The 26,925-nt window shown below is 39.8% G+C and overlaps 1 protein-coding gene across 1 annotated transcript in view; it reads left to right on the forward strand.

The window, feature by feature from the left end:
• The first annotated feature begins 803 nt into the window (after nt 1-803).
• Nucleotides 804-26,925, forward strand: part of jam3b (junctional adhesion molecule 3b) — a 48,328-nt gene continuing 22,206 nt past the window's right edge. The window contains exon 1 of the mRNA XM_061703097.1: nt 804-921. Coding sequence (XP_061559081.1) covers nt 804-921 — 118 coding nt within the window. The remainder of the gene's footprint in view (nt 922-26,925) is intronic.

The following is a 26,925-nucleotide window of genomic DNA, read 5'->3' on the forward strand; positions in this document are numbered from 1 at the left end:
ATCAAGTCGTTGAATGGTTAACATGAGAGCTTCAGAGGTTGTGGGTTCAAGTCCCAGCAAGGTGAATTTACATGATTTGCTTAGACTGAATTAAGGTACTAAGATCACACCATGTTCATCCAAGGATTCATTTTATTTAGATGTGGGAGTAGATATACTTTTATGTGTGAGTGCTATTTGTCTATATGTGCCCTGCGATTGGCTGGCGACCAGTCGGGGTGTACCGTGCCTCGTGCCCAAAATCAGCTGGGACTGGCTTCAGCTCACCCATGACCATAATGAGGACATGCACTTGAGAAAATGGATGGATGGATATTATACATCTTATAAAAAAAATAAAATTAACATAGAATTACTAATGACCATGAATACATTTTATCATATGATTGCATTGTGTACCTTCACTGTGGCCTAGTGTACTGTTTTTACTTGCACTTATGTCTCTTTGGATAGATAACAGACACTAAGTGTCTTGAAATCTCAGTCAAGATGAGTTCCAGTCACTCCCACCCCCCATTGGGATCCGCTCACTCCACAGCGCAACTGCAAAAGCAGCACAAGGCCACAGTAGTAAAACAAAACAAAAGCCCCCCACCTCGTACCGACTATAAATCCTTGACAACTTGACTGATGCGTTCGGTATATATATATATATATATATATATATATATATATATATATATAATACAAGTTCTATCCCTCCCCCTCCTCTCTCTCTCTCTCTTTCTCTCCCTCTCTCTCTCTCTCTCTCTCTCCCTCTCCCTCTCTCCCTCTCTCCCTCTCCCTCCGCCCCTATCAATCCCATGCCAGATCTATTCGGGCTACTTTGCGCTTGTACTGGCGGCCACAGCAAGCATTGCATCGACTCCAAGATGGCGAAAGCACGTCTGGCTTGCCTCCTCACTCTCCTCTCAACTCACTGTAAGTACTCATTTGAATACAGCAGCCTCACATTTTGTTCCTTATTGTATTTCGTCAGTCGAGTACAGTTTACTTTTGCCTCTGGTTTGGTCGCGGTTTCACTTCAGCGGTGGCCATAAAATTGATCCCGTCTTCGAAGTAAGGTCCGTTAAACGCTCAAACTCGTATCAGACTGACGTAGGACAACCTTTCTGTCTCCGAAGAGACTTATCTTTTCTTTTCTTTTTTTACAAATATATGACGAATATAGTCGCCATTTTGGTACAACTTACTATCAGAATAGCAAGTAAGCGCATCGAGTGGTTTTAAGCAGCTTTGACAGTTCATCAAAACCATCCTTTTACCCCCTTTTTTATTTTTATTTTCGCCAATGCAGTTAGCGTGTGCACGGCATCGCGTTTTTTTGTTGTTGTTTCGTTTGTTTGTTTTAACTGAAAAGTTTCATTCTTTTAAGTTCCGAGGACGCCCCGGTGCTTGTAAGCGAAACATGATTCGCGGTCGTGCCGTTAACTATTTAGCGTGGCGACGTTCGAAGTAGTGATGCGAGATAACGGTTTACCCTGCCGGCTGAATAAAGTCGGCTGTCCGCGGGAGGAGTCATGCCAGTGTCCTCTGGGCCCCCCAACCCCCAGTGTCCTTTCCCCGCTGCTCCTGCCCTCCTGTATGAACTCTCTGACAATTGGCTGCGTTATCGCCATTTTCTCAGCTCGGAAAGTGATCAACACACACCTGTGGAGGCCAGCGCTGTTTGCACAGTGCGGCCGTCCCATCGAACAGTTTCGAAATCCACATTAGGTTGAAACAAATCGTCATGGAATCATTTCGGAGTCAACAAATATTCACAATAGCCCCGCGGTTCTGAAGGACTCGTTAAATGAGCCACTTGTTGCTGTGGCGTGCAGCCATTCTGGGAATCAGGGTCGTTTACGTGACTTTTTTTTTTTTTTCTTCGAATTTGATTTAGTTGTGTCTAGTGTTTTTGTCTTCACAGAATTCCTAAATGAAGTCATGTGGGCTAAGCAGTTATGTAGACTAAAACAATGCCAAAAGTTGGTTAATTTCACTATTTTAAACACTGCCCTTTGCCTAGTTTTCCTTTTCAAGCGGTTACATAGCAGTAAAAACTTAACCAGTATGGTTTGACATGAGTTATATTTCTCCGCCTTACCCTTGGACACAGGTTTGGAGGCATGAGTGGGACCAAAATAGAAAGGTACACACATGAGAACCTCCAGCGATCGTTCACATGTATCAATGGTTTAAAACTAATTAGAGCTGCAACCTTTTTGAAATTTGTTTTCCGACTCCTAAATACTTTGTACAATCAACTGCTTGTATGACTTGAGGTTAGTCGGCACTTTTTGATAGTGTCTCCCCCAAGTAAATCCGTGACAAGGAATGGCAGGAGCACAATTGCAATTTTCAGAGGGAGCAGTGAGCTGGTGAAGATTTGAGAATTTCTTTTGTCTTGCTTGGACAGGGGCTTAGCCATGTGGTCGACTGGCTTTAAGCCAGCATTGCCTGCGTCTTTCGCAACAGCATGAAGCTGGCTAAAGACTGTGTCATGAAACACTAATAGCCACTAATACCATTAATTGAAATACATTTATTTTTGGATTCACGCTGCTGTAATATGGATGTTTTTCTTCAGGTCACACAACTTTGTGTTATCGTGGTTTGTTATCAGATATGCTTTTTAGTTGTAATTTGCAACTGCGTTCTGTGGGCTGCTATCCTCATAATGGCCACGCAGCCATAGCTATTCCAAGTGAAGGCCATAGCCAGCATGACTGAACATAGCTGCAAATATCATCCTAGTCATCTGTCAACGGAGCAGAAGACACAGGCCATTGTTATTTTAAGTGCACATGCTTACAGCAGACTTTCCAATCTGACCTAATGGAATGCATTGACTTTTTACATTGTTGGCTTCATCTGAGCTGTTTCACTTCCATTCCAAAGAAAAGCATCTGCAGTAACTATTCTTGCCAAGAGTGGTCCAAAAATATTTGTGACCCTCGAAAATGCTCAAAGTGAATTTGTATTGACCTTATACAGACTTTGAGGATAATACTTTGACAGACTATAGGAAAAGCTTGTAGGCATCAGCAAATCTTTCTTTTTGATGCGCCATATTTGAAACACTTTGACTCAAGAAGTTGAACAAGGGCGGCACGGTGGATGACTCGTTAGAGCGTCTGCCTCACAGTTCTGAGGACCTGGGTTCCATCTACCTGTGTGGAGTTTGCATGTTCTCCCCGTGCCTGCGTGGGTTTTCTCTGGGCACTCTAGTTTCCTCCCACATCCCAAAAACATGCATGGTAGGTTAATTGAAGACTCTAAATTGCCCGTAGGTGTGAATGTGAGTGTGGGTGGTTGTTTGTTTGTATGTGCCCTGCGATTGGCTGGCAACCAGTTCAGGGTGTACCCCGCCTCCTGCCCGAAGATAGTTGGGATAGGCTCCAGCACTCACTCACGCGACCCTTGTGAGGACAAGCGGCTCAGAAAATGGATGGATGGATGGAAGTTGAGCATGGTAGAGCATAATTAGACTCAAAGCTTTTACACTAGCATTTGAAATTACGTTCCTGGATAGTTGCCACATGCATGACTGTCTTCGTTTTCACTCATGGTTGACAGCTAAATCCAATTGGAGCCATCTCTTTATCTACGTGATAAGATAATTGACAGAGGTGTCCACTAGATGGTTGTTTGTATGTAGTCCACTGATAAGCCATTTCATCACTCAACAGAGCTTTGAAGCCTCTCAAACCTACACATAACTCGGGTTCTCATCGGATGCACTAACCAGCACACTCTTAAAACATTTGTCCAAAATAGAGCAAAGGGTCAATGCTTCTCTCATTATTTAGCATGTGTGGTGCAGCCGTTTGGCGAGACAGGAGTCAATATACCCTAAGATAACTCCTGATAGTCGCTCCCTTAGGAGCCGTATGTTGTCATAAGTTTCCTGACCCACCCAAAGCTTGCGAGCAAATGTTTGGACGACACTCTGAATGGCACGTAATTCCCGCTATGGGTAAGTCACATACAGTCTGAGGTTTTATCGCAGGAGCGTAAACGGACAAGCAGTATTGGGACAGCAGACAATAGAAGTCTCTTGATGCTCTGCATTTGTTTGTTACAAGTCAGAAGTTATTCATATCAGAAATCCCTGAGTGAGAGTCGGCTCTGGCATATTGACATTTTGCTCTTGGCTCAGATGTCACAGCAAGGAAGGAATGATTTTTGGGGACTTGTCATTTCAGGGTACTGTTCACTCAAATTTTCACAAAGTTTGCTGATTGATGATTTGCGACTGATCACATACATCCCTTACAGGCCGTCATGAATACTTTTCTATTGTGGCCTTGACACAGTATAAAGTCAATGTAGCACATGGCTGCTTACTCTGGAATTGCCTGAAACAGCTGAGCAGGAGTGGGTGGAGGTGTTTCAAGCAGTGGCGCGAGCAGGCGTCCCCAGAAATATCTACAGCGTCACTCCCAAACCTGAGTGTCGATGCAGGCAAATGCAACATTCCAAACAGAAAACATATGGAGGCTGAAAACCTCCTCCATTATGTGCAACAATCTTAGCCACCTGTTTGCCTGAAAGCTAAAAGGCAGCCCTGTTGATGAGCTTGCTTTTATAGCAGAAAGAAACGGTAGCTGTGAAGAAATCTCAGCAGTGTTGCCAGTTGAAGTCATTTGGAAAACATGCTGGGTGTGATCATTTACATCCTAAGGCAGATAGAAGTTTTAACTTGACACAGACAACGATTCAGCACCATGTCCTGCTTTCATCATAATATTTAATTCACGGTGACATGCAACAGACGGTAATGTTGAAAAGCAACAGTTCTAATAGAAAGTGTTTCAAAAAGTGTTTAATTTCAGTCTTTTATTGATTCTAGAGCCTCTCAAATGACCCATTGTGAGACAACTCCCCTAAGCACATAAAGCGTTGTGATTTTTATCCCGACAAATCTGTGAAATGTGTCTCTCTTTCTTTTCCAGTTGCTGTGTGCTCTTATCCATGTCAGTTGTTTTTGTAGTGAAGTAGGGCTGTTGGTATGTATTGTTAATGTAATCAGACATATTTAGATTAGTCATTCATACTCACATATTCACCTTGGCCTCAACGCGGTCAAGTTCCATAAATGGCACAAGCCGATACCTGTTTCAAATTTCAAGAAGGCCAGCGTGTCAAAAAACCCCATAAACAACGACATAGTTTAATGCCATGGAAAAGAGCAGGATGGCGTTAAAAACAGGAATGTTTTCGTTTGACACCATTAACTGCTAAATATCAGCAGTCATGACAAAAGAGAAGCTTATAGTTGTCTTGTTTAGGATAAGGATTTGGAATGCATGGCTCCTGCCTAATCCGGTATATGCGGAACGTCACGTGACCAAACCCAGAAAACAGGTTTGGGGACTTCCTGTGGATGCTGCGCTAACGAGCATGATGAGGTTGATGACATGATAGTTAGAAGCCGAACTTGCTAAAAAAAAATTTTTCTTGTCTGGTGTCTTTGTACAAAAGTTAAATACATCTATGTCCTTTATTTATACAAATATGATTTGATATATATAAACATGAAGAAAGCCCAAAGCTCGGCCATTGTCTGTCATCTTTGGTAGCCCTACGGTGATATTTTGTGTTAAACAAAAAAACATTGAGATGTGTCATGCTGCTACGGCTGCATTGTCACAATCCCCTTCGCCATTCACCCGAGCCGGAAGGAAGTACTTCGACCTGTTTTGCCAAATGCGGTTAGTAGGTTGTACATATACCAGGTAGGAGGCTGGTGCTAGCAGTTTTGTTTTAACACAACATAATTGTTCGACATTTAGACCACTTGATCAAGCAGGACAATATGACAGATTCCCCAGTACACACATGGCTTCCTGTTTGATATTTATTGGGTGTCACATGGTCCCTTGAGGGAAGAAACACTGTCATCCTGCTTGTGTGTTTACTGGATAACAACAGTACATCAATAGGTCAAATGAGGCCTCCATTGATCAACATTGGGAAGCTGTCGGTTAGTAAACTATTTAGCTGTTTCATTAACGACAAGGCTGAGGCAATGAACTACATGGAGCTTCGCCAGTGTTGCCCTGAAATAATTTCATACGAACAGTCATAACAACATAATGGTTCTGGAGTCATCTTTTGTTTATCAGGCTGTAAAGAAACAGGCAATTACTGTCTAAAAATAGCCACTAAGCAGAGCTCTGAGAAGCTCAGGTGTTTGTTTTATTCCAAGGTTTATTCCAAACCATTGGATCCACCAGGAATGGGGTCTTTGATAATACTTCTGGAAAAAGACCTCTCAAACAATATATTTTTCAATCCATCCATTCATTTTCTGTACCGCCTATTCTTATTAGGGTCGTGGGTGTGCTGGAGCTTATCTCAGCTGACTTCGGGCAAAAGGCGGGGTCGATCCTGGTCTGGTCACCAGCCAGTGGCAGAGCACACTGTATAGACATAGACAACCAACCATTTGCACTCACATTTTCCTGTATACATTAAAAATGATCATGACAAAACCAGCATTGAGAGAAGAAAAACAACACAGACTCTAATGTCCCTGAAAACATAAAAAATGTTTATGGGGAAAAAAAACTGAATTAGTGAGAAAAACAACACGTACACTAATGGTCGTACACTAATTGTCCTTGTAATGGCCTTTAAACATAACAATCAGAAATCTAGTGCATGCTGTGATGACCATAAATGTAATTTTGGGCCAATCATTTAGAATATAACACTTCTTCACAACATCCTTAAGCTACATCTTTCATAATCGTATTGCGGGAGAGATCCCAATGGGCAGAAATTATATGTTCAAAGAATCATTGCTGACTTCATTGCACAAATGACTGGCTCGTTACATCCACACTTGGCAATGACGCTGTAGTTTAGTGCTTGGGGTAATGTATGATACAGAAATCTTGGTGCCCATTTAAATGAGTTATTAGTGATGTGGATGTGTGTGCGCGCATGCTTGTCCGTGTTTGTGTGCAAGAGGTATAATAAGGCATGCTGTAACACTTTGTACTACTTTGTAACACCTAACTCAAATTCAGTTTGCATGCAGATTAAGTACAAGTGTTAAAACTACACATCTGAGCAGAGTAATAATCTACTGTATACCAATAATTACAATTTGGTTCAGATTTGGTCAGGTCGAACTGTCTTGTGTTTCACAGTATTTCCAACATGATAGAAACCAGATGCCAGCTTCTATTTGTGGTAAACGATGCACTGTAGAGCACATGATCCCATATGACGGAACCAATGAGCAATGATCAATGATGATATTAAATGATATTAACCAGTGATTCTCAAACGGCATGGCACTGGGTAACAACTGGGAAGGTGTGTTCTGTTTTTTATGTGGCAGGAAGGACAAATATTTTGTTAGATGACCCTGACTCATTTTGATGTTTGAGTCACAACAATAAATCACTCATACCAGGCAATTTGTGACGTGTTTGGGCACACTAGAAAACGAAAATCTGGTTCATTTTGAGCATCTTAACATTTTGTTACTCTAATAGCAATAATTTCCTGAAACATTTTTGAATATTTCCGAAAAACAAACACAAAAACACAACAAATCCAACAACCAAGAAGAGTCCAGTTTCCTCGATTCAACCTTAGCTCAAGAAACCCTCTGCACTGTGAGCTGTAATTGACTGCAGTCATGGTCCTGCCCCATGAGGTCCTCAGTCTCCATATGCCACGACACTGGGGCTCAATGCAGGTAACCTGTTGCCGCGGTCTGCTGTCTGCTCTTGGTGCAGACGGCTCCCTGAGATGGTGTTTATCTGTGCCCAGCCATAGGTCATTACATTATTATTTTGATGGGAGTGAGTTTAACTATGTAAAAAAACTTTGAGATTGATATCATTGCAGGAAAAGTGGTCTATAAATAAAGTTTGATTTGATTTTAATCGTGACCTGAATGACTAAGAATCTATCTACTCAAACATAAAAATGAACAACATTTTTAACACGCACACTGGCATTTTTAAGCAAGAATCAACCCAAATCTGGCAGGGTTAAGTTGACCCAGTGTGAGTATACCCAGATAAAAAAAACAGTCATATGGAGCAATTTAGAGTTGTCAATTAACCTACCATGCATGTTTTTGGGATGTGGGAGGAAACCGGAGTGCCCAGAGAAAACCCACACAGGCACGGGGAGAACATGCAAACTCCACACAGGCGGGGCCGGGGATTGAACCCCGCTCCTCAGAACTGTGAGGCAGACGCTCTAACCCAGGGGTGCCCAAACGTTTTGGCTCAGGGGCCACATTACCGTAAAAGAATTGTCATGCGGGCCAGCATTAATTTTACATGCTACCGAGGAGGGGAATGCTTTTTTGTATTTATTTTTATTTAACTTTGTTTTACTATGCTGTCTGCTGCTAGGTAGATCTTATAACTGCCTGACCTGGTTAAATGAAGGTTAAAATAAAAATTAATGAAATGCAAAATAAAGTATTTTTATGAAATTTGACTCAAACTCAAACTTTATTCATCAGAATCAACAAACAACATGTTTGCATTCATGTGAAGGGTGATACTGAGATCTCGACTGCAGTAAATGGGGCAGGTCTGGCTCAAAAGCGGTGGTTTTAATGCGCAAGATGTCACGCAGGTGGGAGTCACTTAGTCTTGTCCTCACGCAGTTCTTATTCATGTTCATGACTGAGAATGTCTTCTCACACAAGTATGTCGAGCCAAACAAGCTCAACATTTTCTTAGCAAATGTACGAATCTCTTGGAACCTGTCTTTATCCAGCTGCTGGTAAAAGTTGACAAGAGGGAGTTGTTGGTACCGGCTGCGACACTCCGTGTCACACTGCAGCTCAATGAGATCCAACTGCAGGTGGGCTGGAACGTCACTGAGATCCACGGAAACGGGAGAAGAAAAAACCGTGATCTCCTTTTCAATAGTTGCAAAATCCCTGAAACGCTGTTGAAACTCCTCAGTCTGAGATGAGATGTTTGCGGCATACGTCCTCATTTGCGCACTGATATTGTGCGCTGGAAAACGGGTCATTATTTCTTGCAGAGATTAAACACAGCCACAGTCTCTTGGCAAATTAGGAAGTTGTTTCTAAACTCAGTGAAAAAATATTCAGACTTCCATTTGTCCTGGAAACGTCGGCCCTCGCTATCAACGTTCCTTTTCTTACTTCCAGTTGCCATTTTAGAAATGGTCAAAAAAGCAGATCATGCGCAAAACGGCCCCGCGAGAGTTCAGCCACAAGTTTACTGCCATCCTGTGGTGAAATATAAATTTGCGCGTGTATTTTGTACTGCCGGGCCACATATTATTGATTTTATGACAGAGGCTTCGGGCCAATGGAAATATGAACACGGGCCGGATTTGGCCCGGTTGCCGGACTTTGGGCACGTCTGCTCTAACCAGTCAACCACCGTGCCGCCTGAAAGCAAATGTTTTCCCTTTTTGTTACTTGTGTACTAAACTACTTACAACAAATGTGTAAGCTACACTTGTAGATGAGGTTATTTATGTGCAACGTACATTCTTCTAAATTGGGGTGTTGAACTTATCATCGTGGGTCACGTGGTTATGGTGGCCCTCAGTAATGTAATGGAGAAACCAAATATATAATCGGTACGGGTGTAATGGTATGGCAAAAATCACAGTTCGGTATTTACCTCGGTTGAGTTTATTAATTCATTCATTCATCAAACCTTTATTTATCCAGGTAAGGCAATTAAGAACATATTCTTATTTGCAATGCCAACCTGGCAGCAGACAGCAGAGCAATACAAAGCAAAATAAAAGCAAAGATAAATACATAAACAACAAAATGTACATAATACATTTCCTTACATCATCGCACACATGAAAGAAGGTTCATAACAGGCTAAAAACAGGTGCAGCGATTCATGTACGGTATCCAGCGACGATAGGGTGGGGTCTTGCAAATGAATGTTTTATAGATAAACATGGACCAGTGAATTTGTCTGCATGAGTGAAGAGAGGGCCAATTGACCACGGATTTCTCGGTTTGTAACACGCACATTGGGTACAGTAAGGGATCGAAATGCAAAACAAATTGCTTCTGTTTTGTGCAAACAGGAACAGATTTGATGACATTTAAAATGAAGCATCAACAACTTAAATCTTTTAAGGAAAGTATAAAATCAATAGTTTGTCTTTTTATGAAATAAAGGCTGCAGACAAGCGCAACAATAACATTTTGAGCTGTGTAAATTAAACCTGGGAGAGGCCATTTAAATGCCACAAGAAGTTGCTCTTGTACTGCATTTTTCTTGTGTAGCACTGATATTGATTCTGTTTAAAATAAGATGGAATTTCTGCCAAAAGCATATAACACTGTCCATGACGTCTGCTTACCAGAAGCTGAGCTTGCCAGAAGCTGAGCTGAATTGTGTTTGTATACAGAGTAGCAGTGTGGCCAGAGCGTGAAGCAGTTGCACTTCTTGTAACTTACCTTATGTGTTCTGTGTGGGAACACTAAATAATAATTTGCCTCATCATATTATTGCATATACACATACATAAACATGCACACACACACATAAAAAGACATGGAGGACTGGATCTGCCCCACGGGCCTTGCGTTTGACACCTGTAAGGTTAATAAACTTTTTAGCGATATGCCCTGCAAGAATATGTAATGGGGGGAAAAAATGTTTTTGGATTGGACTGAATTTGGTAGTATAATAGTGAAGCAAATTGCTCTTATTGACACAGAGTTGCATCTTTCCCTTGGACCATTTGCTTTCTTGGTCAGATGATTAAAATAGTCAAGAAAAGTAGACCATTTAGCCCTTGAAGCTGTCTTTATCTTCGCATATCTTTTAAACCATTCCAATGAGTTCTGGAAAAAACTAAACTCTTCATTCAAAGACTTGTTGAATGAAACAGGAATAAATACTTAAACACAGATGAAATGGTTGATAGCCAGCAGGATTAATGGACTTTCCTGATTCTGTCAGAAAACATCACCTGTATCGTGAAGGGTCTGTGCCTTTTAGGCTGTGCTGGGGCACATGCATGAGTAGAAGCCCAGATGCAGCTCACACACACAGGGCTCTTGCCACGTGTGTGTGTGTGTGAGCGCATACTTTGGGGTAAGTAAGTGCCTCAAATAGTTGTCAGGATGCCAGACATAGGCAATGCGTTTGTAGCATGGTGGCTGGCCTCTGTCTGAGCTCCAATAGAATGTGGGGCTTTGCATGTGGGTCTGCTTGCTCTCTGTGTCATAGAAACCATAAGTGAAAATGGAAGCTATTTGGGTGGGTTTTCACCAGCCTGTGTTTATCAAGTGTCATCACTGTAATAGATAACTCTGAGCTGACCAGGTTTCAGCCCTAGATAGAACTTAACCGGAAAAACAGGAAGAAGGAACGGACCATGAAACGGTGAACATTCTACAGACATCTGTGTGAAGGGATTTCCTGATTTTATTTAATTTTGTGTTTGCTGTAAATGTTATAATTGTGGTTGTTACAAAACAATTCCAAACATTAAACGTCATATCCTGTAATCCTGAATAATTGTCCAAATGACCATGTTATCGCGTATGCATGACATCAACATAAATTCCACGGTCATTAACAAAGTGTAAACATATGACCTTAAAAAGGGTCTACAGCAGGGAGATGCTTCCTCTGAGAGCCATAATTATCACAGCACATTAGTATCATGGTCCTCCCATGACCTAAAATATTCATTGTGTGGGATACAACATCAAATGTAATTAACTAGTGGCCATACTCCTGACACAAGTGTTTAAAAACATTTTTGTTTACAAGGTTTGTTAATGTTCTTACTATCAGAAGTTTAAACCTGTCTTTCTCTAATATTTTGTTGATTTGAGGAAATTCTGGATTAAACTATTAATTCCTTATCGTTGATTCCTTCATTGCATTGGTAATATCTGCCAAACCGAGTTCCCCTGTGAACTGAACTTGAGAGATTGCAGTAAACTGTTGCAAAACCGTTGCTGTTGGATCACTTTTGATAAAACTGCTCCCTGTTCTTCTTGGTTGCCAAATTTGGATTAGATGCTGTCAGCCTTACAAAAAAGTACAGACAGCAGTGATGTTCGGTTTAGAAAATGATTCCAAAATAATAAGGACAACAGCAAAAACCCAACAAGTCATTTAGTGAGAAAATAAACAGCAGAAAACTCAAGAACTAAAAACATTTTGTAGATAGGTTAACTTTTAAAGACCTCATATTTTGGCTATTTAGACCGCCCCCTTTCCTCTGATTGGTAGCCTCAGTGTAGACGACCGACCCACTTGTGAGAGTATGTGTTTAGTATTTTGACAGTGCTGACTCGGGAGCGGAGAGGTAGGCAGAGATCTTCGTTAGTAACTAAGATAAGAAATTCGTAAGACCTGATTTCAGGCCTGTGGGCAGAAAAACGTCTGGAACTCAGGACTGCGTGGACGATTTCAATTCCTGTTTTACATGTTTACTGACGCACCATAGAGCCAATATAACATCCCAAATACAAGAAAAAGTTGGTTTGGTAAAATATGGCACATTTAATGGTGTACACACCAACAAAGATGTCATGTTTGTTTTTTGTGGGACATGAATCAGAGAAAAAAACCCTGCCTACACTCGCTGTTTCCCCACATCAAAGTCGAAGCCTGTGTTTCCTCACAGTTATTCCTTGTGCATACTGGTTTGATCTAGAACAATTATTGTTGGTGGTTTAATTCACTTTTCACCTCACTTTCACTGGGAATGTGAATCTCTGTGCTGCTGCTGATGGCTGTCTTAAAAAAAGCCATTGTAATGAATCCCCCACACCCTCCTCCAGCAACACACCCTTCTCTCCCCAAGGCTTACTCATGCAGAACTGAGCAACTATACAGTTTTATCTGTAATTCTCAGAGATTATTAGTGTCCACACCTGTGGGCATCTTCCTTCGGGTGAATGTGACTGTCATGTTCTGCTGTGAGGGAGGAGCAGCTACGATCTTCTGGGATCTTAACTAAAGGTCGAACTCACAACTAATACTTCTAAGAAGGTTGAGATCACCTTTTTGAATTTTAGTGCTAGTCATAGCTTATTAGGTCTGGGCGTGTTGAGCACACTCAAAGAATTCAATGCAGTCAGAATATTCCTTGCAGGCCCATTCCATTTACCAGTGACTCTTTACTAACAGATTAACTATTCTACACCCTATAACGAATGCTTCCTTGTATTAACTGTTTATTTCTCTATACAGATATGTTTATTTACCCTGTAATTTAAGTGGCATATTACATATTGTGGGACATACCCAATTCTAGAAGAAACTATTTTGGAAGAATCCTCAAAATTTTGCAACAAACTGCTGTAGAATGACCCTTTCCATGGAATACATAGAATATATCTTATGCCTTATGTGTTAACAATTATCTCCCACTTTCATATGCGGGGACTTAAAGTTTGTCCTCATTAATTAACTTCAAATTCAACATGGCTGCACATGCTTGTCGTACTCTGGCTACATAAGTTATGTTTGGCACAAGACAGCAGTTGACTAAGGTTACCAGCTGTCCTCTATTCTGGCATGACACATAATGCAAGTGCACATTGTTTACCGGACCAATTTGTTTGTACAGTGTACCATTGTACCACTTGGTGGTATAATATGGCACTTGGTCTGTTCAATACTTTAGTATGGTATTTCCTAGGGAAACCATCAAGGATTCCACTCTGAGCAGTTGATGGAAGCACGGCTCCAAGAGGGGTGGGTTCTTGGGGGGGGGGGGAGCAGCAGAAGCCTCAGATGGTTTCCTTCCCCAGCTGTTGTTCAAGTTGCATTCCCTATTCTGCAACTCAGCAAGCCTTCACAAACTGTTTAGTATTTAAGTCTTTGTATGCACATTTGTTGTCTAAGGGGGGCGTGTTTTTAAATGAATAACAGTCCTTATTCAGCCTCAGACTTGTGTCTTTCAACATTGAATTTTCTGATGAAAGTATTCAAACAGATCCAAATTACTGTTTTTATCAGTATATTAAGATGAAGATTCCTTGCATCGTTTATATTCATTATTTGACAAAGTTGGACCTTCAAATCACCCTCAGAGTATGCCTACCTATCAAAGCTCAAGTCACCGGTGGCCAGTCATCCCATGGCGTCACTCATTTTTGGCGATCTCACATTGTCCACTCCTCCCTATGTACTCCTCAAGACTGCTTAGTAAGGAACAATTAAACATTCAGTTTTCCACAACATTATACTGGAAATGCAATGGTTTAGCTTTTACCAATAAACTGTGATAACAGTTAAAATTATTAGTATTAACATTTAAAAATGTTTATTGTAAATGTTAACACCGATTAATTACTACATTATACAATATGCAAACTGGTTGCCATAGCTTGTGAGTGGCCAATTTAAAAAAAAAAATCTTTACTGCATTAATGCATTTGACCCTTTCAACTCTTTTACCAACCATGCTGATTAAAAAAAAAAAAAAAAAATCCCACAAAGTCAGCAAGTCTAAACTGAACCTCACATACTGTAGTTCTTTACTTGGTGGCTATAAATAGCCATCAAGTAATCAGATAAGCTAACCCTCTTTGTTCATCTTTATTAAACAGTTGATCCATATCATATCAAATGAAAAGTGTATGGAAATACTGTGTATTTGTTTCAGATCATCATCCGCATAAAAAGCTCAGATGGCAATCTGAGTTAGGTGTGCAGTGGAAAGAACTATCAACATTGCAATAGATTGGCTATACCAGCATTATATAGTAGTGTAATTTTGGCCACCGAAATGCTTTGGCCAAAAATAGCCCAAAAGGGCATTTTCAGTTTTGGACCAAAAGACTTGTTCACTGAAATAAGACTACCGAAATAACATGGCTCATGCGTAATATGGGCAGCAAGGTGGCCAACTGGTTAGCACATCTACCTCACAGTTCTGAGGACCCGTGGTCAAATCCAGCCTCTCTGTGTGTGGAGTTTGCATTTTCTCCCCGTGCCTGCGTGGGTTTTCTCCAGGTACTCTAGTTTCCTCCCACATTCCAAAAACATGCATGTTAGGTTAATTGAAGACTCTAAATTGCCTGTAGGGGTGAATGTGAGTGCGACTGGTTGTTTGTTTATACTGTATGTGCCCTGCAATTGGCTGGCGATGAGTTCTGCACACCGGCGACCCGAGTGAGGATAAGCGAGAAGGAGGGTGGATGGATAGACACAGAAGATGTCACGTTGATCATTGAAGTAATGATTGCAGGGCTGGCACTGGGTCATGAAAAAATATAAAGTATAGAAATCTCTTAGCCACAGTTAGATACAACATCAGGTGTTTATGTGGCTGAACCTTTAGCCACACTTAGCCAGTCCTCATCACTGGGAACTAGGCTGATAGGTTTTAACGATGTGGGCCCAATTAAAAGTACCTAATGATCAATCTGGAGTAGGACTGAATGATTTGGGAAAATAAGCAAGCAAGGTTTTTGCTTGTTTGTTTGTTTTTCTTTCTTTCTTTTAAAGGACTCCTGGAGGAAGTCTGTTGTCTTTCTAAACACAATAAATAAATTATTCTATAGTATGACCAACACAACATTGGATATAGCCAACAAATAAACAACTCTTTACCGTAGGTCAGGCTTAAATGTTTTAATAAATTGATATGAACAACAAACCTTTATTTTACTATTGAGTTCTAAAAAGAAAAACCTTCCATCACAGTAGAATATCTAATGATGCGCTTGTCAGTAGCAATAGCACTGCTGTCAGTGTGACAAAGTGAAGAGTGACATGTGTGATGCTTTTCATCACCAAGATGTGACTATAAAAGTGGTTCAAATGGTAAACTATATTAAATGTTAATTCACGTGCTTATCAATTAAAGTAAAAGTGTTGGGATCATTCACTTGATAATCCTCAAGAAAGATCTTAAGGACTTCATATAGAATTTTCTCAAATTCAAATTTTTTAGTTGAAGATAAACAATATTCAAAATCTTTGGTGGAAAATATTAGTAGAGTAACTTAAGCGGTCAGATAATTGTAACACATTTAAAAAAAACAAAAACGAAGTGGTCTAAATTACATGGATACCTGCAATCATTTCCATCTTTTATGAACTAATGCTACATGTACTGCACTATCTTCCCAGCTGCCACAGCAATCATATTTCTTGCCATCGTGGAGAAAATGAGATAGACGGGAAGCAACACGGAAGAATGGGACAGGCTAAAGTGACATGCCCAGCACGTCGTGTTCTACTACGGTCTGTCATGGTGCGCGCAGTCTGTGAAGGGGTATAAAGCCGGGCTTGGCAGGGGAGCTTCATTCGAGTCTGCTGTCCAGCTTCCACGTTTCATCCTAAGAAAGTCTTCTTGACAGGGCGTTAAAAATATATCAGAAGGTGAGAAATGTGAGGGACCGTGACACGTGGCAGTTTGAGAGGAAACGCACCGCCATCGGCGGTAGACTGCAAGCCGAAACGTAGTGGATCTTTGAGCCTCTGAGACTCGGCGCCTCTTTCCCCCTACGGCTTGTCAAGGATACTGTGATAGGCCGTGATAAAATGTAGCAAGACTTGAATATGGAAGGAAAAAATAGCCAAAAATCCCACAGTGTACCATGCTTGGGCAAATGGGGCTGCCATGGTGTATACAGTGGAACCTTGATTCAACAGAATAATAGGGGTGGGGATCGTCTGTTAAATCAGATCGTCCGTTAAATTAAAGCACGTTTTGTGTGGCACACCAGTACAGTACACAATTATTGTAAATTAATATAAAAAGGCTTTAAAATGTTGGAAAAGTTTTTAAAGTTTATCCAAACGTACCTCGCTGGTGCATGAAAGGGGCGATATTGAGTTCCAACTGGACACTATTTTCTGTCTGTTAAAATCCAGTCACTTAAATCAAGGTTCCGCTGGGTGTAGTTTTTCATAGTGCCCGTAATGAGAATAATAATAATTTTAAAAAAAATCACGTATCATGTCGCATGTTGTTGTTTTTTTAAACCAAGAGTTGGCTATCTTTAGCCCGATTTCTGTACCATCAAAACCACGTTCCCAGCACTTTGCTAACATTGTGAAGTGAATAACAAACGATCACTAGATCATGATAACAGCTAAAAAAAATACACCGTGTATGTGTATCTTCAGATTAGACAAAAATATTTTAATTCCAGAAGTTTGTGCTTGTTAGCCTGGCACAAGACACAACACATTTGGCAAGAATGTTGTCCCCAAGCTCTCAACTGGCACCTCAACCAATCAATAGCTGGACTTTACCATTACTAATCTCTATTTGCTTGTTTGTTTATGCTGTATCGTCATATGCAGTGGTTGAAAAAAGTAACAATCTTATTTTCACAAAGTAAGGGTCAGAAAAAAGTACATAAGTAGTACACATACCAAACTTCGCAACACTCTCAATGAGCAATATTCAGAAAAAAACACCAAACAAAAAAATGTGTGGAAGTTTTGATCAAACTTGGTTGATGGTTCACTGGCTGACACAAGTTGTACCAACTAGTTGTTTCTCCTGCTTCACTGCTGTACTGCACTGCAATATGTGTAATGTGATTCCTCAGGCTTGTCATGTTTTTAAGTCATTTTTGTTTGGTTTCACATAATTTGCTTGTTTACTTGCACTCCAGTGCTCTTTATTATATGCAGCATATTAACTGTCCGACGGGTGCAACACAACGTAATAATTTTTAAATTGAAAATTAAAATGTATTAATTAATTCTGAATCATTTAAATCTGCATAACAATGCATTTAAGAAAAAAATTTTTGCCCAGGACTAATGTATATATATTGTCACTTTCGGATGAAAACAATGCATGTAATGTTGACCCATTTTGATGGTGCATTTGGAAAAGTTCTAAGTTTTCTGTTTTGGCCTCCATATACTTGTGGAGTATATGATGTTATCCTAATTACCTAAACTATCAATAATGGAATGAGTCACACCACGTTCAAGAAAAAAGATGATTGTCAATACTAATCAAGTATCCACTAATTGACTATTTGAACATTATGTTTTGAACTGAAAATTAAGGTATTTTTTGGCTAAACTGTTATACTGTTAAACAGAGTTTAACAACTGTATAAGACACAGTCATGAAGAGACCATCCAGCATCAAAAAAAGTGATTTAATATGAAATCAAACAATTTCAATGACCTCTTGACGTTAACAATTTTGAACAAGAATTAGTTTAATTTTTTCCTTTTTTTTTCTCTTCTCAAATCATCACCTTTTCATGTCAAAATATTGAGCCTGCTCACTGGGCTTCTCAAAAAAAAAATAGAAATTAATCAAGCATACCATTAAATTTGTTTTTTGTTCTTCAGCAAATACAAGTAAATAACTGCCATTTATTTGATCCTAATCAATAAATAATATTGTGCTTTACTATTTTTCACTTTAGTAGTGAAATATTTACGAATTCATGGAGGAAAATAATGATTAGATTTTGGAATTAAAATATTTCCATTAAAGAGCGTTTAATATACTGATGTATTAAACATAGCAAAGACAAAAGCAATATTTCCTAATTAATAATTCTGTTAATTTAGGGCAACTGTGACATAACCTTACATTGGATGGTGGTCTAATATTTATTTTAAGCACGTTACATTCAAATTCAATTGTTAAAAGCTAAGGGACATAAACAGGAGTGTATGTGCATTTTGAATAGTAGTGATGCCTGTGTTAAATGTGTTGCGCTTATAGCACTGGTAGTTTTGTTCATTAAATATATAAAACATATATTTTTTAGTAAGTTAGAACATTTGGGAAACAATTATCAAAATATACTGTATCTGTAGATTTTAAATTGTCAATTTAGTCAAAACCATGAGTGCTTTGTGGGATTAGGTGCCCTGTTTTACATTACTGTTGGTATACTTGCATTCAGTATAAATGAGACGACAAGAATAACTGCCCACGCAGGCGAATTAAATCAATGAACTAATGAATCTGATGGAGTCAGAATGCACATCTAATGAAAACAGAGTTTAAAGTCAGCAGAGTTGTGTGAAAAATTGTTGTGTCCCCAATGGCTGCTTGACAAAAAGCACCCTTTCAGTTCAGCCCTCAACGGGCGTCCTTTAAACCATGCAGGAAGTGAGGCAGATTAAGCATTTTGGACGTGCTAAGTCAACATGTCTCTGTTGTGTCCCTTTGTGTGTGTATTGTTCAGTTGTCAGTTGAGCATTATTAGCTCATCGTGGCTGTCTACTCTCACTGTCCATGCTGATGTCTGCAAAGTGGCTCTGCTACCTCCAAAGTCTATGTCAATATGCCTATCCAAATAGGTATGTATTAGGTGAAAAACTGCTTGGGTAAACAACCCGCAATACTATCCTGATTACCCTGTTATCTGGCAGGCAGCTCTTTATGGTGCTAGACTGAAAATCGTGGTTAATTCACTGTAATGTGCCAATAGTAAGCTATAGGAAAGCATAAACATTTCAATGAAAGGCCATGTTTGTGTAAGTACATAAGAGACAATTTGCCGAGGTTGAAGGGAGAAGCAGCAGAATGATAACCAGGGATTTAACTACATTCTATGACAGAGGTTTCACGGCATACTATATCTTTGAAATGTCAGAGTGATGCAACGTTACCCATAATCCAGTGCTGCAGTCAGACAAATTTATTTCCATCATGCTGGAAAGAGCCCTGCGTGGAAATTGCATTCCTAATTAGGATTAAGAAAGGGGTCGGGCAGCCCGGACTAGAATGTGAAGCATTTGTAATGAGCGCGACTGATGCCATCTGTGCAGTGTGGTGAGGAGCTAATTCTGGCACTGAGTGTGGTGTGATTGAGCACAAATTTTCGTGATAGCAGTCCCGAATCAAGCGTGGCATTTGATTTAAGACTACAGCTAAAGAACTGTTGCTATGAGTTGCATTATCCAACCCTCAACCTTACCCATGGGTATAAGATCTTCTTTAAACTGATGCCACAGAGCTCACCAATTCATGTGGACATCCAACATGTGTGGCATGTCAGATTGTTCGCATAACTGAATTGCTGCACCAGGGGAGGCCTGCTCACCCTGTTGGCCTTGTGCCCGAATCTGTTTTGACAAGGCTTTCACTGTTCCCTTCAAGTGTCACACCTCAGCTCAAAATGAGCAGCCAATTATTTCATCATTAAATTTGTCAGAAACGCTGCAAAAGGTTTAAACTTTGCGCTTCCTTTGGCTCCCAATTAGCAGGCTGTGGGGGCTCATAGTCTATATATAGAGCTGACCTGCTCTCATTAAAGTTCTTTAGTTATCCTTATCAGCAATAATAACTGGGCTTTATTTCACCTTTCACATTAAAAAATAATAATAATAACAGTAGGGCAACATTCCAGCAGAAGGAGGTTGTTATGTGAGTGCAATACTTGAGTTGAATAAGTTAATTATTATGAGACACATCAAATTTTCTGAGAGTGGGTCATGCTCAATGTCTTTTTCTCAACACGTATTTTAAGTGGGAACGGGGAGAACATGAAAACTCCACACAGGCGAGGCCGGGATTTGAACCCCGGTCCTCAGAACTGTGAGGCAGATGTGTTAAACAGTCGCTCACCGTGCCGCCCATTCAAAATCATTTTGTGAAAATAAATGTTTCCAAAAAACACCTTTGGCAAAAGCGTTTTACTTGGGCCAGTGGAAGCGTCATGTTTAAAGGGTGCAAACTCTTCAAACTCTATCTGATGTTTCAGATGAGTACAACATATTTTCAAGATAACCATCAGCAGTCAGTCTGTACAGTTACAATGTCAGTTACTACTACAGTTTATATCAATGTGCACTGATCTTTCAAAGACTGTAATACTGTGATGGAAAAACCTATCTGACAGACCAAATTAAGTGCAGAAAAGCCTTTAAGTGTCTGCCTGCGAGGCTTGCTGATGGCGAGTCAGCCTTCTGGATTGTGCAAGTCAGTTTGAATAAAACTAATTCAGGAAGCGAAAATGGCATGGTCTATGTCACTCTGTGCGTACATCTTGGGCATTCTGTTTTCTTACTAAGTATGAACTGTTAAATAGTTACTGCATCTTGTTGGTTGTTAGCTGGAGAAAATACATGTGTTTAACTCAGTGAAAATATGATATTTGGTAGCAAGCGTCTCTGGTCATTTTTGTGGTTGTCATTAGCCATCAAGCTTGCTATTTACGTAAGCACCTGCTTGGTAAAATTCATGTATGTATACAATTGACAAAGAAGGCTTCATTTTTTCACAACTCAAACAGTTCTTAGGTTTGTTAATTATATGTAAATGATCCTAAAAAAGTGTCTGACATCCATACTGTGCGCAAAAATTGACAGCACATTTAATATCAAGTTGTCAAACACTGTCTGAAATAACTTGGTTTTGTGGGGTATTTCTGTGTCACGCAAATGCTGAGTACAACCGTCGTTACAATGATGAAGGACGTCGCCGGAACAAGACAAAACCTCGGGCTACTCAGTGTCCACAATTTAATGACTTCATTTCATGACGGAGTATTTTTCAAAAACAACTGGCAACAAATCTAGTTACTTTTTGTGGTGTTATTGAAGACTGAGACGCCCTCTAGATCAGATGTTCATCCCTCTGCGTCCCAACTGCAAATGACACCCACTGAGATTCAATTGTGTTTTCACTCGTGGAGGCAGCATTTCATCACCAAGCCACTGACTTACACTTTGTCAATTAGGGTAGCAGATCCATGCATCGCCAAACACAAATCCCTTTACCCATCCCCACAATAACAAGGAACATTTGAGTATGTGTCGGTGAGCTCAACCTATCGCTGGTAACACTGGTCGCTGACGCTAATCTGTCCTAGCACTGGAGCTCTGATTACATTTTGGCATTGACATGATAGTGCTTCTCTGTAGTGCTTAAAAGTGGCGGATCTACGGACAACCTAGGTGCCAAGTTATGGGTGGAAAAACACAGTGTGGTGGTGTTTATTATGGAAATGACAATGACACATTTCACATAATTCAGAAAAACTCCCTTATGGTGCCTTTTACAGGACAAGGAATTTAACAAAATATATACTTGGTTGTTGAATTTCACATTTGATGGATGGGAAACCCAACTATTTGTGTACAAACAATTACAATGCATTTTTCCATTTATATGTCCTCTTTAATTAATTGTAGCGCTGATTGTCCAGGTCATGTATACTGATTTCCTTTCATTGCAGCAATTTTTGGTCTTTTCCTCATCACAAGTAGGCCTCCCCTTTTTGGTGCCATTGCAAAAAGCACACAAAATCCACATAAAAGAGCAACACATCTCCTGAGATTCTTGGGTTGAATAAAACTGTGGAAATTAAGGGGTCTTTGACTTTGGAGGTTATACAGTATTAGTAGTATATATGCTATATATTTCTTCAAGAGCACAAAGTTAATGATCTGAAGGGAAAGGCAATTTGTAGTAGTAGAAATTTGCCTCCCCTTAATCCACCCCTGTGAGCTTGTTGTAATTGTTGGAAGTCAAAGTGGGAGCAGGCCACATGCAGACAATGACACAAAGTGACAGGTTCCTAGGCATTCAGTGTCACCATCGCCTCCCCCCAACTCCCCTCAGTGGCTTTGGCGGAGTATTTGACCCTGCCACGATCAGAGGGCTCACCAGCAGTAAGGCAAATGCCCTGGCCTGGCCTAAATCGTCTCCCGGATCAGGGCCTCCGGTAACATATGTAAATGCAGCATAAATGAATACACAAGGAGGCCTGGTGGCGGAAAACTGCACCCTGTTAGTCGACACTTGGATAACAAAAGAGATTTGAATTACCTGGTGGTACTACAATCCATCTGTTACTAGGGCTTGTATGAGTCACTTATGAGTCACTTGTGAGTCAATTAATAGGAGTATATATTTAGACATTTAGAAATGAATTAGTAGGTTACGGTGCTACCTCTTTCGATCACTTTGTCGTCATGGTTTTGTTTGTCTTTAATGCTTATTAAAATAGAGAGATTTTAAGGGAAGATAATATAAGAAAATCCATTTTTGAGACCGACAAAGGAAATTCAAATGTTACAGCAGTACAGGATAAAGCAGCACTTAACGATTTTAAAAAGGTGTTTTATATATATGATGAGTTTTTGTTTGGTTGGGTTTTGTTTTGTTTTGTTTTGTTTTTTGTGAGGTAATGTGACAGTGATTAGGAATAGCAGCATATAAAAAACAAAAACAAAAAAACAGGGATTGAGTTGATGGATGACAGGCGTTGTTGCTGTTGAGGTGGTTTATACTATCTAATTAGCATTCAGAACATAGTGTTTCTCTGATAACTTTTATCTCTTAACATTATTCTGTTGGCTGTACTTCGCACCAGGACAAGCCATCAAGACTCTGGATGTGAAGGTCACTGGAAAAGCAGCCTTTGCTAGTCTGCTAGTATTCTCTCTCTATCAATCCCATTAATGACGTTAAAGTCTCTCGCTTCACTGTGATTTAGGGATATGAAATTATGACCCAAATCTAGACATGCTGAAGGAGAAGTTCAGCTCTAATTTTAAAATTTTACAACCTCCCACAGTGTAACAAAAAGCAATTGCTGACATATTCATGTTGTTACATCCAAAGTTGACAACAGGTGAAATTTGCATATTTGATTGTTGTGTACCCTTCATTTACCCATATGTGTGACACCAGTGGCTCCTTTGACAGACGAAAAAGAGAATTTGATAAAAACATGAGATCTGTTTTATCACAAGGTGACTATAGGCGTCATAAAATAAGCGTGAATGCATTTCTTCTGCATTGTTCACCACTAATGTTTTGACTTGGCTGTCCCTCTTTGTATTATTTGACTTCCCAATTCAATTTATAGGACCACAGTCATTATCGTATGGGTCACAGTGAAAAGACAAAAATAGTAAAATTAAGTTTAAAAACAAATTATATTGTTCCAAGAATTAAGATACAAGGCCCTATTTTCTTGACCGGCATAAATCTGGCATGGTGGGCGGCGCAACTATGCACCAGGGGGTAGACCAGTGTTGGTAATTTCATAGACCAGCGCAGCCCGGCGGATCCGAAAGTGGGTAGGCTGCGCCACTGTGGGTTTGTTTACAGGCAACCTCATTCGCCGCCAGTCAAAGCACTTCCTCTAATTCCCTGTGCAATGACAGTCTCGACAGAGACAACTCTGTCCGGAAGAGGGTGATACGTAATCGCAGCGATCTGTGTGGAAGTGGAGCATTGTCATTCCACTGTGGCAACACACAATGTGGGCTGGTACCCTATTAAATACAGAATGAGCTGGCGATAACCGCTGGTGACTTAAATACTGTATGTCTGCGGACCTCGATATCTGTCTATCTGCGCACCGATCATATTCACCATAATCGCGATCTAGCCTGCGTCTGCAGTTAGATGTGGTCTGAGCAGGCGTAAGTTTATACCAGCTGTCTGCCACCAAATTGTAACTCCGCCGGGTGCATCTCCATGGGCAAGCCTTTGCTGTGCCGGAACACCCATATTGACGCAGAACGGTTTGTCAAATTGGCAAACATGCGCAGCTAGCCTTGCGCTTGGATCAAAAGCAAGGATTCGCCAGCAGATGCGCTGTCTACGAAAATAGAGCTCTTAATGTTATGAGAATGAAGTCGTACTGGTATGAGAAAAAAGTTAGAATGTCAGAAAAATGATTAATCCCACAAATCAGATGCCTCTAATTTATATCCATTGGATTATCCATAAACTCCATCTGTTCCATACTGTATTATGATTGTCCTCAGGGCCACGGGTAAACTGGAGCATTTATATTATCATTATATTAGTCATACATTTTATTTGTTTAAGAACACTTCTGGTTGATAATGATGAAACAAAAAACACGACAGTCACATTAACCCTGATAATGCTGACTTATTTAAAACATATACCATAGTGAAAAGTGACAAGATCCTCAACCGTCCTCATCCAATGCAGGTATATGTTATGATTCCACCCACCCCATCATAGAAGAATAACTTTATCCTCGCAAAATAAATACTTTATTTTCATAATTCTGTGACTTAGTATTGTTTTTTATTAAATATATATATTCTTTTCAGCGTAGCCTATTCGTGGGGGATATGGACCGGGCCAGACAGCAAATAGTGAAAATCCACACATAATTGATGAACTTTATAATTTCATTGAAAAAAAAATTCTTTTTTTTTTTTAAATCCAAAAATTCTTGAACAAGCGGGAATAAACTGCCATCAAGCGTTTACGTGGTTGGTTCCTCCTCAAAAACAGAATAAACCAAAACAAGAGAGAAACAAATATAAGTAATCGAAAACGAATTTGAAAAGATTTGGGGGGGGGGGGGGGGAGGAAATCAGCGGATAGGTGAATCCATGGGTGCTGAACCACAGGTATGCGGGGGTCGACTCTATACAGTATGCCAAAAGACACTATAGTCAAGACCATCATTATCAGGATTGGTTCATGGTTCTATCATCTATATAAGGTTTAAAGAAGTTGTGAGCTGGTTGAAGACATACTTATGTTGGGAAGATGACCACAGCTGTGACAAAACAACCTCGGGTCAATACTAACTGGAGTCATTCCCTTTGCAAGCTCAGTCAGCTCTTAAACCTTCCCCTAGCTGTTGTCAGGTCACATGGTTACTATTTACATGGAGGAAGAGCGTGGTCTCACTTACTTTCTCCCACAGCTACTTGAACAGGTGGGATCCTGTCAAGTCACTTGTGGGTGGAGTCTGTGAAAGTGTGTATGCGTGTGCGTGCGTGTGTGTGTGTGTCACATTTTACCAAAAAAAATAAAACAGCCATGATACTTACATTTTAAACAGGAATATATATTGCCGCTTTACACAAAACATTGACAAGCCAGATAATAAAGTATACAGTGGAATGACTTGGCAAGAATTGTTTTTATATCTGGTATTTAATATATTTTGGAAAAGTGCTCTTGAAATGTTTATGATAGGCTTTAATACAATTTTATACTGTATAGGGACTGAAAGCTTGAAGATATAATTTCATTTGGATATGATTTGTCTTTTCTGTATTTATTAGGGTCATCTCTACAACATTAACACTCGCACTAACTGTTCAAGTGCTGACAGCGATGTGACTGTCTTGTTTTTATGCTGCCTCCAAACAGTTGTGTCCTATCCTCGTTCCTGCTTTGGTCATACATTCGCTTGAGGCCTGCATTCACCTTTTGTGCTACATAAACTGAGCAGTCATGTATGCAGTGCCGAAAAGTGTAACATTGTTTTTATATGAATATAAATATTCACTTGAAAGGTGTTGCATGTACTTTCAGCAGAATTCCGTAAATTGAATCATAGTTGGAACGACCCCATACGAGTCATGACAATCACTTTTCCAAAGCTCATTGTGACAGCTAAATCATATTGTACCCATTTTTGGGATCACATAATTTGATTCTCTGATCATTTTAAGAAAGCAGTGATTATTATTTGTTTTTTCTTTTATTAAAAATGGACAAAAGTATTTTACATGGTGCACATGAGGACACATTATTGAATCTATAATGAATTTTTGATGGAAAATTTCATTCAAAATCATAGACCATAGGCTAATGCCGTTATCTATTCAGGCAGTAATGCAAATGCTGTGTACTGTAAATGTAAATTCAAGTGTAAATGGTATTTTTTTAGCTAGCGTATTATTATGGTTGTAGTTTACAGTGGTGTAGACCTGTCGTGCATCATAATGAGAGCTGAGTCTACATTTTACCCACCTACGTAACTAATTGAGGTAACCAAATTCATAACAATCAGCATATTTTTGCATTAAAAATATAATTTCGATAGAAGAGCTTTTAGATACTGGTGTATTAACCATTAAAGAACTATAAAAAGAAATATTTTGGTAATTATCAGTGCTGTTAATTTAGGGAAGCTAGAGCATAAATGTTATATTGGTCCAATACGTTTGGAGCTTAGCATTTGTTAAGTATTTTTCACAAAAATCTTTATAAGAAGCAGTGACTCAAAAT

The sequence above is a fragment of the Phycodurus eques genome, chromosome 17 (assembly GCF_024500275.1).
Source record: "Phycodurus eques isolate BA_2022a chromosome 17, UOR_Pequ_1.1, whole genome shotgun sequence".
Classification (NCBI taxonomy): Eukaryota; Metazoa; Chordata; class Actinopteri; order Syngnathiformes; family Syngnathidae; genus Phycodurus; species Phycodurus eques.